A 12,476-nucleotide genomic window follows, 5' to 3' on the forward strand; every position below is an offset into this window, starting at 1 on the left:
GATAGAATAAGGTCTCTAAGTTTCTACTTTGCTTTATATTTTTATTTCTATGACTTCTCTGCGGTCTTTGGGTGCAATATCTCTACAAACACAGTTTCCAGCATTGGGTGCCTGTGACCGATATAATGTACTGAAGTACATTTAGAAAACTCGCCGTCAGAAAATTGCATTAAAAAAGTACATTGAACACGTTAAATAGAAATGTAATACTATATGAAATATATAATAGAAGAAAGGACAAAGTTAAGTAAAACAGATAGCAGCAGAGAGAAGAATACATACCCTCCACATATCAGCATCTTATTAGTAGACTTTTCTTTGCACCAAAGAAGCGCTGAATGTGTTTTGCTGTCTGTGGCTGTTGGCTCGTACCTGACATCATTGCGTTTAACCACTTTACTCACAAATGAGCTTGTACTGCTATGGGTGAGAAAGGATTTATAAAGCCATTAAAGGTATGTAATATAGTCCAACTCTGAAGTCTTTCTCCCAGCTTGTTAGCAGCCAAGGGGTTAAAGCGATACTCAAGGCTTGTGATAAGGCTCGGGCGACGGTCAAACGTTTCAAAACTATATTTAGTTCCAATGACAGAGCAAGAGAGCGATACAGGAGAAATAAAGGATTCGTTGCTCACTTAATTACTACTTATTAGCACTATGTCAGTTGTCGATGTTTATAAAAATTTAAAAACTCCAGTGAAATCGATCTTTGTGTGCTTCCGCCGAGTAACCGCGATAGCTTCCCGAGATGGTCAAGCAGACGAGTCTGGGTGTGACGTCAGTCTGGTCGTGACGTCAGTCTGGGTGTGACGTTAGTCGGTGACGTACAGGAGGTGTCTGTCGTCATTGCGAAGATTCAACGTCGTCATCTGTGGTGTCACGTGAGTGTATTCAGGACACTCACTTGTCGGGTAGAGGAGGTTAGGACTCTCATAAAGAAATGCGATGTTTATCTGTCGTCAGTGTATTTGTTTATGTCGCGAATCTCTGTCTCTCTATGTTTAATGCCCCTGTCTCGCCATCTTCTCTCTTCTTTCCTTCTCTCTCTCTCGTTTTCGTCCTGCCTCCAGCCATGTGTGTATAAGAACAGTTGAGAGACCACAGTCGGCCTACCTGCGTCTGCTTCTGTTACTCTCATTCAGAATAAGTTAAAAGAAATACTAACGAAAACAACGACGATCATCATGATGGTCACCATGATCGTCATCTATGTTGTCCCCATCATCAGATACACAAACTTTGTTAGAAGTCCAAGGTGAAGTACAATTAAAAATACATTTTTGTTTTAAAGTGGAAAGTTCAAATTGAAAGAGCAAGCAACATCACAGTGAATACCTTCATTGAGTAAACTAACATTTCTTGGCCTCTGCCTTACGAAGAAAAAGGTCAGTAAAAACTAAGTGAAATAGAGAAAGGAGTTGTAAACAGGAATATCAATACACTATCGACTATATATATATATAGCGAGAGAGATACCAAATAAAATGAAGTGGAAGACTAGAGATGAAAAAGAAGGACTGAAGGTAGAGCAAGGAAACGGAAATAAAGATGGCGGGGTCTCGGGATGTCACTTACGTTGCCGGCTGACAAAATTGTCTGAAAACTCCCTTCACCTATTATATTACAATACAAGGGGTACTTGAGTGACAAATAGCGGCACACAGAAATCTGATAGCCGCACTTCCCCAGTGTTGTGCATGGGACATACCGGGTGTCAGAGCGACACACAGACCGACACACGATAGCTACCCTGAGGTCAACAGCGGCACATAAAAGAGACAAAAGTTAGCAGGTGTCGCAGGTGTCGCAGGTGTCGCAGGTACACGAACAAGAATCGTGAGAAGCTGTGACGTATGTTGAGGTTCACGCTCTGTGGAATTCCTCTCAACATGTTGCTAACTGTGTGTCTCTGTTGAAAAAACGTTTCGGGGAGTAGTCAGTGAACACTGCACTTTCAACTACAGAGACAGTAACCGCTCATTTATCTTAAACCACTTTAACCTTTCACCGCTCATATTTTATTTCCTGCAGATTACCTGCCCAGTGTATTTGTGAATCGTGCCTTCGCCAAATATAAAAAATCTGTGGACATGGTGTGCTATAAAATCTTGCCCAGAGTAATCTGGGGCACACTGGGGCGCACTGGGGCACACTGGGGCGCACTGGGGCACACTGGGGCACACTGGGGCATCACATCAGGAAAACCCACCAACATGCAGGACAATGAAGAGGTTTGCCCTGCTGGGAGTTTCTTAATGTCTGTGGTGAGAGGTGTCCAGTGCATGCTAACACAACATCCGCTAACGTCGTGAACATTTCCAAACGGCAGACGATTTGAAAACAAAACTGTATTGGTCAAAGGCATGGACAACAAAACAACATCTTTGCAGCGTCATTGCATTAAAAATACTAAGAAAATCACATTTAAGAAGAACAATGCAGCATTGAACGAAACAATTTAAACCATAAATAAAGTTATCTCTTTCATAATTTTACTTCTGCTGTTTGGCATATTTTTTAACGTCTCAGCCTTCTGAGATATATACATATATATAGATGGATATATAAATATAAAGCGCACACACAATTATACGTACTACATAGTACCATATCATACCGTCTACATCAGTATTACATTTTTCAAATAAATAGTTAAAACTAAACAAGGACCTAACAACGGTGTTGCTATGTGTTCAGGATGTGAGATGATGTGTAACTAAGGGTCGGTAACTAAGTGACAATTGTTATCAGAAGGGTCTCAGGTCCACGCTCACAAAACATCATTTGTCATGTTCCTTTCCTGTCGTGAACTTTCCTACCCGCTGATAGTGGATGTCTCCACCTCACACTCTCATGACCCACGTGTTGAACGCCAGACCCTAGGCCCGTCCCACCGCGTTGTGCGCATGCGCAGTGGCACATCCGTCTAATATACAGAGAGGGGAAGCTGCAATACATCTTCTGTTCTAAATATTTTAAAAATAATTTAAGATGATAGACGTGTTTTGCATAAATTCAAAGTATATTATTGTTGTTGTTATTGTTGTTGTTATTATTATTATTGCTGTAGCTACTCTTTACATCAGTCACAATGCACTCACAGTTTCAAGCGGGTGTGATCAGTGATTAAGTCTCTCAACTCAGCACAAGTGAAATCACGTGATCCCACTCAGCAAAGTATTCTGTGCAAGTCACATGAAACCGAAGGTGGGGGTTGGGTGAATGTTCAGGACATTGAAACTGTGGTTAACATGTTGAGGTTTGGCTCTGTATTGCAAATGTATTTACTAATATAAGGGTACTTAGGGCACTTTGGAGGCAGGACACTTCGACTCTTTACCGGTCATTTTGCAGGAACTACTTTGAACTACTTTGGATGTTTAAGTTCCTTACACAGAGGCAGTCAAGCAGCAAGGATCAAGCATCACTGTACATATATTGCAGACATTTCTAAAATCAGAAAAGTATCGTAAGAAAATATTGAGAACACATTACATGTAACAAAATGATTGTAAGAAAAGAATGATGACAATCAGATTCGTGATTTCTATACTATTTCAGGATATTGTCTGTCAAGTAAACAGTTTTAAAAGTCGCTGTCAGCACTTTTTTGTTTTTTCGTTTTGTGTGCTTGACTGTGTAACTGCCACATCATCCGCGTAAGCTCGTGCATGTGTTCGTTTGTGTGTGTGTGCTTATTTGTATTCATGCTAACAAGTCTGTACAGTTACAGAAGGGGAATCGTGGTGCTTATCCAGTCGAGGTAAGATTGGACCAGAGTGTAAACCCCAGGGTCTCCTTGGTGACCACACATGTAACCGGAAGACACGATGCCGAAGATGGTGTTGCGCTCAGTTCCTGCAGTTCCCACGTTTTGAAACAGTGGTCCCCCTGCATCGCCCTGAAACACGAAAATTATGTTAGTCTTTTGTGACAAAAACTAAATTGTTTCTGTTAATGTCGACAAGACTAGAGTCTACAGTCACTGGTCATCAGTCTGTTAGTAGGACTACTTTATTAGTGCCCTCTACTGTGGTGTTCAGACACAGAACGATGACAAACTCATCCTCTTAATCTGAAGACAAGAGGCAGATAGAGATACAGCCGACGAGGAAATGGTAGCATGCAAGATGATCAACAAACAGACGAAAAGATGATTAAGAGAGAGAGGGCGTAAAATAGAGTGAGATGAAAACTAAAACAGCAAGAGAGAGAGAGATTATAGAAATAAATAAACTAAAAGTAATAAAACTATTCTGTGAGAGACATATTTGTTGCTCTCTCCATTTCTGAACTGAAAGTCGCTGCCGGGAAGCTGCTCTGTGAGGAAGTTTATTCCTCCAACTGCCGCACTCTATGTTTTAGATACAGTAAATCACTCACAGGTCGCTGTTTCGGTGGCCATGTGGCTAATAGATTATTCAGCTTTCTTATTTTACTGAAGTACACAGGATCGGAGAGGTCTGAGACTGTTAGAAACCTGCAGTTGCCAGCAGAGGGCAGTGCTGTCTGACAGCAGTTACACAACCAGGCTGCAGGACTCTGGGGATCGTTTCTCACCTGACACGCATCCTTTCCTCCATTGAAACCGTTGGCAGCACACAGTGTCCCGTTGTTCACATAGAAAGACAAATTGCGACTGCCACTGAACACTGAGCCGAACAGTCTGTTACAGTCCATGTAGTTGTAAAGACTGAGCTCTACAAACTGTAGTTGTAGTGGAAAGACCGGCTTGGTGGGGTCCGCTACAACAGATGTCGGCGACAACAGTGACAGCACTATACGACATTCTGTATTGAATGTTACAGATGTTATTGTCAGATATTGCAAACATCAAATACAATAACAAATAAAATTATTTTGATGAGACTAAATATTCAACTACTGATGCCTTGTACCGTTGTTTCTAAATACATTTGTTAATCTGCAGATGTCGCCCACCGTGTGTCCAGTTGTGTTCAAAGGTTACAGGAGGTCAAAGCCTTTAGAACCAACGGTCTGGCACTGAAACTTCGGGTCAACATGCCACGCTTGATTCCTAAACGTTTTGTCAAAATCAAAGATTTGTTCATAATTTTTATCGTTAACATATCTTTAAGAGGGTTGTAAAGGAATTCATTTAATCAGTGATGTTTTGTCATTTCAATTGCAAATTGACATAGAAGGACATTGTGTCGTGTGTGACTTCACTCACCTGATGTTGATCCCCACCCGGCCACAATCCCACTGGGTGGGAGAGGGTCAGTGGGTAGAGGAGGACAGACCTTCATCACCAGCGCGTTGCGCTTCAGAGGCTGAGCTAACTTCAACAGGGCGATGTCGTTATCTGCACACATGACAGTGAGTGAGTGAGTGAGTGAGTGAGTGAGTGAGTGAGTGAGTGAGTGAGTGAGTGAGTGAGTGAGTGAGTGAGTGAGTGAGTGAGTGAGTGAGTGAGTGAGTGAGTGAGTGAGTGAGTGAGTGAGTGAGTGAGTGAGTGAGTGAGTGAGTGAGTGAGTGAGTGAGTGAGTGAGTGAGTGAGAACACTGCTTATTCCAGATATGACCAGTGGGTAGCTAGGTCTGTCTGTGGGTGGATGAGGAAGCGGACATTACTTTTGATAACCAGTCTTACGGAACGACACGTCATCGTAATTTGCGTGGATGCGGCCCGAGGTCACGTGCACTTTCTGCTCGAATTGGGTGAGGGTGAGGTCGAACTCCCACTTGCCGGCGATGATGTCGAGTAGAGTGGTGTTCAGCTCGCCGGTAGTCCTGTTCCGCAGTAACCTGCCATCCGTTAGAATAATTGGTCCCATAAAAATGAATACTGAGACAACGCCATCACAAAAACCTACTTTCACCAGAATTCCGTGAACTGTAAGTTGCATTCAGAAGTGGTTTCAAGAGGCTACTTAAAACTCACCTCTTTAAAATGACTACCAAACACTGCCTTGCACCTTCAGAATATATTTTTATGAGTTTAGTTTACTTTAAAAGACTTATACCTTTGATAAACTATTAGTAGAACTAAATACTATCCTTGTAAGTACGACAGCCAATAGACTGCTGTTGACAGTACTCCATTTAAATGTATTTGAACTCCCCCCTGTATCAAACTGCTGTCAATACTTCACAAAAGACTACTTTGTTGCTACTGCATCAGACGACAACATTTCATGAGGCTGTTGGAAAGGAAGATAAGATAAGGTAAGGTAAGGTAAGATAAGATAACTTTATTGTCCAGCAAAGGAGATGTGTCTTCCAGCAAGCAAGCAGTCAGAGAAAAAATCAAAAACATCAACCATAACATCAGCAATGGCAGAAATGAGCACACACACCCACACACACACACGCCCGCATCAAAAGGACAATACATCAGTGGACAATACACCAGTTTCCATGACTACATAATATCAGTGATAACAGAGATGGGATTACGTCATCCCCATTGTGTGTAACACTACTAGTCGCTTATAGTCTTTTGTTTGTTGACAGCAGAGATGGCTGATGGAATGAATGACCTCCTGTAAACGTTCTTTTTCACAAGAGGGACTCTCAGTCTCCGTCCTGAAGGCATAGGCTCGAAGCGGGGGTTGAGTGGATGGGTGGGGTCAAGCATGATTTGTGTTGCTTTCCGGACAAGGGCTGAATCGTACAGGTGGGAAAGGGTCAGCTGTTGTGAGCCTACGATTCTGCTGGCTGTGTTTATGACTCGCCTAAGTTTGTTCTTGTTTGTCACGCTTGTCTGGCCATACCAAGAGACAATGTTGAATGTAATTATGCTTTCTACCAGCGCACGATAGACATCTACCAAAATGTGTTCGCTTACATTAAAACTGCGAAGCTTCCTGATCAGATACAACCGTTGTTGTGCCTTCATATGCACTGTCCCTACAGTTCAGTGAAATTCAAACTATCGTCTATTACTGTTCCAAGATATTTGAATGTTGTCACCCTTTCAACTTCTTCATTTCCGATTACTAATGGAGTGGACATTTCTTTTCCTTTCCTCTGATCTATAACTAGTTCTTTCGTTTTTCCAACATTTAGTTCTAAGTAGTTGCTTTTGAACCACTCGCAAAGGGCCTGCACTTGTGTGGTATAGTGGGCCAAAGATTTCTCATCTCTCAGGTGACCAATCAGTGCCATGTCGTCTGCATATTTAACTAAACAGAGAATTCCGTTATTTATTTGCATCTCATTGGTGTATACAGAGAATAATACTAGAGATAGAACACACCCTTGTGACACTCCTGTATTCAATATCAGTTCACTGGATAGGTGCCCTTTAACATTTACTCTCTGTGGTCTGTTACTCAAAAACTGATGAATCCAGCGAATTAGTGAATGACTAACTTCTAAGTCTACTAGGCGTTGAATGAGAATGTGTGTCTGCAATGTGTTGAATGCTGAAGAGAAATCCATAAAAAGTACTCTGATGGACGTTCCTGCTTTGTCTAGGTGGTTTGAAACTGTGTCTAGGAGTGTTAATGTAGCGTCTTCCACCCTCTCTTAGCCCTGTACGCAAACTGCATGGGGTCTAGACGCTCAGAAACAGCCGCTACAAGTCTATTGCATATTATCCTTCAAAACACTTGGCTATGACTGGTGTCAGCGCAACAGGTCTAAAATCTTTGTTTTCCTTAGCATCGGGTTTTTTGGGAATGGGTACAATGGTGGAGGATCGCCAGACGCGGGGTACAAAGGGGATGTTTAGAAACAGGCTAAAGAGCTGGGTGTCATGGGTGCGAGTTGTTGCGAACAAGGTTTTAGAACTGACCCCCTCAGTCCGTCAGGCCCCGGGGCCTTGTTTGGCTTTAAACGCCTTAGACACCTCTCAACCTCCTGCTCACCCACCTGTAAAGGCGCTGCATCTGTGGTCAACTTAGAACATATATTTTCACATTCTGAGCTGGAGTCTCCCACGTCAAATCGGGCATAATGGCATAAGGGTGTGAGAGAAGCATACAACCACCCACTTGTTGACACAGTGAGCTGCAGTCAGGATGATGTCGTAGTCCCAGATGCTGCCTCCACACACGGGTTGGCCGTCATTCAACAGGAGGATGACCCACGGGTACTGTCCGCGGTGTGTCGGAGCACCCCCCACGATTCTGGGTACAGGATAGCGCTGAGACTGGCCACAGACTGTGTCTACAAATAAACAACAGCCAAAGACACTCCGAGCTTTATTAAAATCTTGATTTCATCAGTTTATTACTGCAATAACATTCACGTTTTCTGTTTCCGATTTACAACTTTATTAGTCTACAAGGGAATTACCGAAGGTGCTGATCTGCTAGCAATATTATTGGGAACAAAAGAAACAAAGAAGACTCCGTTGTATCGCACTACACAATTACACTTACTTGGGTTGCTGGATGGGGGTGGATAGGTCGTGCTTGCAGGTTCAAGTTCGATAAGGTCACTGTAAGATTGGCCAACTGTAATAGTTGGGCCGATACTGTCGACACATCCATAGTATTCACTCTTCAGTCCATCGTAACCTTCCTCGTACGCGGCTTTTACGTCCTTGGCCGTCACGTTCTGGCAGGTCACGTGCACCTGGAGGATGACCGCAAGTTCGGTTCCGTGTCTTCTGGAAAAGTACATCAAGTCACGTGGTCACATGTAACCTGTACAGTTCATCGTGCTGTGGTGACAACAGAATGTTTCCAAACTGGGATTTAGTGCAGCTCCCTCTCTGCGATTTTATGATATTAATAGCTTAGTTGTATTGTTACTTAGTTGTATTTATTTATTTATCAATTTGCTTAATGATGTGTTTGACAGAGCCTTGCCGATTTTATTTTACTTCTGGGAAGGAAACGGCAAAATTACTTTTATTTAAAGACAGATTACTCATTTCGAGCGTTCTTCATGATGCAAAATAAATACAGGTGTTTGTTCTGTAGACACCTGATCACACCTGATATTTGCATAAGACACAAAGACTCTTGAAATGTTCACTGGGCATCATGTGTATCTATGAACATCTGATGGTCATGTCTGTCTGTCACATGACATCATTAGCCACTGACACTTCACTCTCACAGAGCGCACTTAGCTCACCTTTGTGTTGACAAAGGCGCTATTATGATTGATGACGATGACGACTACGACGACGACGATGATGATGATGATGATGAGGATGATGATGATGAAAAGGAGGAGGAAGAGGAGGAGCAGGAGGATGATGATGAGGAGGAAGATTAGGATGAGGATGAGGATGAGGATAAACCACTTTTTTGAATGTTTCACTCACGTGAGATTAGCCACCTCACACGTGAAGCACCAAGCCCTCGAGCTGTGGTCAAAGATCTCCTTCACCTGTGATTGAGTGTTGTCGCTCAATGATAATTTAAGGCAAAGCAATAATTTCTGTATTGAGCTATTTAAGTAACTCATTCTCTTCACACTTATCGCGTACTTTCATCAGTCGGTTCATGCTATGTAAAATCTTCAGTGTTTTCAAACATAAAAAAGACATTTAGTTGCCTTTAGAGAGAAAGGCTGAATCAAACTATTACAAGCATGTCCCTGAATGTTGTTTAAAGTGTTGTTTCCACAACAGATAATAACATTTGCGGTTCATAGAATACACAGATCCGCGGATGTAGTGAGTGAGTGTTGTAGAGGGATGGAGTTTTGCAGGGTTGAAAGAGTACAGACGGACAAACAGTAAAATAAGCAGGCATGCAAGCTCGCACAACTCCAATCAACCAGCATCATCCATGGCGATGGAGTCGCTCACCCAATCCCCGATGTCACTCAGTGTTTCGTTGTACGTTTGGCTGTGTTTGTTGTCCAGGTCAGGTGACCATGGCCTTTTGAATGCCACAGAAGCCAAGAACCTGTAGCCTGCAAAACAAAACTTGAATTCTCACTTTAGAAAGCTAAATTTCATGACCAGTGTAAATAAGACTTTGACAAGTTGGACTGACATCACTCAGCTCACCTCGGAGAATCTTTGCTTTGCGTAGTGCACCAAGATCACACGTATTGTCACCTGTCGCACTTCTGGGTGTGGAACCTACCATGGAAGAGACTTTTTGAGAGACACACTGACATGTAAGATATATATACCAAAGAAAGCAGGCTGTAACGGGACCTTTCTTGTCCGGACAACACATAAGCGAATGTTTGTCCAAGTGTGGCAAAGCTTTAGCATGGCTAACTTTGTCAAATCTTTGTCCTCACTTCTCTGGTTAATTGTTTGTACAGACAGATAACTGAGCTTTGACATGTGGAGAGCTACAATAATTTCACGAAAGATGACAACGAGAGCCTGGGTCAACTCTGGAGGTCAGAAGGCTCTGAACAGTTGCAAGTGTTTATGGGATAGACATAGAGAGAACACGGTTTTGGGAAGAGTTCTAGGAAACTGTTCAAAATGTTTCATTCAAAATGCAGAATAAAATGTGTTTGTTTGTGGGGTTTTCTGTTTGTTTTGTGCTTGTGTACGAGAGAGAAAGAGACATTGCTTACTTGCTAAAGCGACTGTACTGAGGGTAAGTACAACCATGTACATCACAACCACAACACCCCGGGTACACAAGAGTTCTGCGACATCCAAAAAAGCATTTTCAGAGGTAAACAAATTAAATTCATGTTTGACAGTTGTAATGACTTTGTGTAAAACTTCTGTAACTCGGCATAAGACTCGGTGGTAAGTGCTGTCTACCCGGCAGTGCCCAGTCCTCTCTAAATTCCCTCATCTCTCGCCTTTTCACCCATTTTAAACGAAATATATTTGTCTTTCATCAATTTGATTCTTAAAATATTTCTCTTTAAACAACTGAATGCCTATTAGGGTTATTTTGAAAGATCTGCTGGTTTTAAAAGGGATAAACAAATTTAGTAATGTGCATTACCTTAATTAAAACACAGTCGTAGTCCTAATTGTAATGAAGATAAACCATTCAAGTCATTAGAGCAGAATCTAGTCTAGTGTTTGTTTGTATTCGCGAGTGAATGTATGTTTGATACTGGAATATTTGTGCTTATGTCCCATGTATCATATGTGTGCGAGAGCGTGTTTGTGCGTGTATGTGTTGGTGTGTACTGCATTCCTACCTACATACCTACATTTCCATGAGTGGATAAAACAATCCTCTGATTTCAAACCTGACACGGACAGATATCAATAACACACATAGAGAGATAAACAAATTAATGTATAGATAAAGAGACTGACAGACAGACAGAGCTCCTACTGCTGTTCTCACTCATTATGCTGCTACCGCTGGCAGTAGAGGCGAGCATCATTTCTGCAAAATAAAATGTAAAAACTAAACTACCATTTTATATCTGACTTGTACCAGCCAAACTTTCACGAAATACATTTGGTATTTGTAATATAGATATCATATCTAATATTATATACATATATAGACAACAACTTGTTTATTAGAATGGAGAAGAAAATAAGCAACAGTTGTCTATGGAACTTCATGTTGGAATATCTATACGCTACAACAGCAGTTCTTATACTCGGAAATTATCTCACCTGTAGTGTACATCCACACACACACCCACACACACAACACACACACACACACTTAACCTCTTATGATGAATGGAGGTGGAATATCATCAGGTTGTCTTTGATGATATCAACATGTGTCACATCGTTATAAGCAAAGAAATGAGAGTCTGATTTGACTGTTTATAACACTAAAATATTACTGCACCCTTCATACATCACTCGCAGTTGTTTTGTCTAGAGAGCTGGGCGTCTGCTGTGTGAACAGTCGTTGACAAGCAGCTGACCCTCGCACTTGTACAAGATTCTAACATTTGTCTAACATTTGTTCTCGCCCTCGCTCATTATGGTGAACATGGTGTACAGGATCATCGACAGCATCCTACCTTTCATCAATCCAGCAATGAAGTAACACCGCTCTGTGTGGGATGCTGTCATCCACCCACATACCCAGCAACCACTGCGTCAGTGACGTCACTGGACTACACCAACGACTACACTTCCGTGTCACCTGATAATCTTATTTACATGTAATCTCCACTTGTTCACGCACATATTTGATAAGAAATACTAATGTCACCAGCTACGACCTCCGACATTGGGGTGAGGCACAGGGTATTGGAGTCCTGTCACTGCAAAAGTAGTTTGTAGATGTCTGCCCCTGTCAGTAGGGATGACACTAACAGCATCACACACGTTGACTGGAAATCAGGGAGCAGGCTTCACTTGGATGCACACTGCGTGCGTGTGTGTGTGTGTGCGCGTGTGTGTGTGTGTGCGCGCGCGTGTGTGTGTGCGTGTGTGTGTGTGTGTGTGTGCGCGCGCGCGCGTGTGTGTGTGTGTGTGTGTGCGCGTACGTGTGTGTGTGTGTGCGTGCGTGTATGTTGGTGAGTGCGAAAAGGTCGCGAATCACTGAAGTCGACATTAAAATCTCTGACTCCAGCCCTCATAAATATTTCTAGCTAGCACTTGGACATGTCAGGTTGCCATGACCTTTTCCTGTCCACTGTG

At 42.4% G+C, this 12,476-nt stretch overlaps 1 protein-coding gene across 4 annotated transcripts; it reads right to left on the reverse strand.

The window, feature by feature from the left end:
- Nucleotides 1-2,331: 2,331 nt before the first annotated feature.
- On the reverse strand, nt 2,332-11,963 carry LOC112564578 (phenoloxidase-activating factor 3-like). 4 transcript variants are annotated; one of them, XM_025239497.1, is made up of 12 exons: nt 11,852-11,963; nt 11,209-11,250; nt 10,469-10,543; nt 9,939-10,013; nt 9,735-9,841; nt 9,246-9,310; nt 8,350-8,576; nt 7,960-8,134; nt 5,613-5,767; nt 5,194-5,325; nt 4,560-4,744; nt 2,332-3,900 (listed from the first exon to the last, which is right to left on the reverse strand). In XM_025239497.1, the coding sequence occupies exons 1-12, from the start codon at nt 11,901-11,903 to the stop codon at nt 3,727-3,729; spliced, it is 1,464 nt and encodes a 487-aa protein (XP_025095282.1). In that variant the 5' UTR covers nt 11,904-11,963; the 3' UTR covers nt 2,332-3,726. The 4 variants fall into 4 exon arrangements, with proteins under 4 accessions (XP_025095282.1, XP_025095281.1, XP_025095284.1 ...); XM_025239496.1 differs by having other exon boundaries at nt 8,350-8,579; XM_025239499.1 differs by lacking the exon at nt 11,852-11,963 and adding an exon at nt 11,683-11,764 and having other exon boundaries at nt 8,350-8,579.
- Between the last annotated feature and the right edge of the window lie 513 nt (nt 11,964-12,476).

Source organism: Pomacea canaliculata, linkage group LG5, assembly GCF_003073045.1.
Source record: "Pomacea canaliculata isolate SZHN2017 linkage group LG5, ASM307304v1, whole genome shotgun sequence".
NCBI classification, from domain to species: Eukaryota; Metazoa; Mollusca; class Gastropoda; order Architaenioglossa; family Ampullariidae; genus Pomacea; species Pomacea canaliculata.

What these genes read in the sequence shown, in the direction of transcription:
- LOC112564578 (XM_025239496.1), bottom strand. Translation starts at nt 11,903, where the DNA reads ATGACAGCATCCCACACAGAGCGGTGTTACTTCATTGCTGGATTGATG. An exon ending in TGTGAGGTGGCTAATCTCAC is followed by an intron (nt 8,580 to 9,245) that starts GTGAGTGAAACA and finishes GTACTTTTCCAG; the next exon opens with AAGACACGGAACCGAACTTG. An exon ending in TTACGATGACGTGTCGTTCC is followed by an intron (nt 5,326 to 5,612) that starts GTAAGACTGGTT and finishes TCATGTGTGCAG; the next exon opens with ATAACGACATCGCCCTGTTG.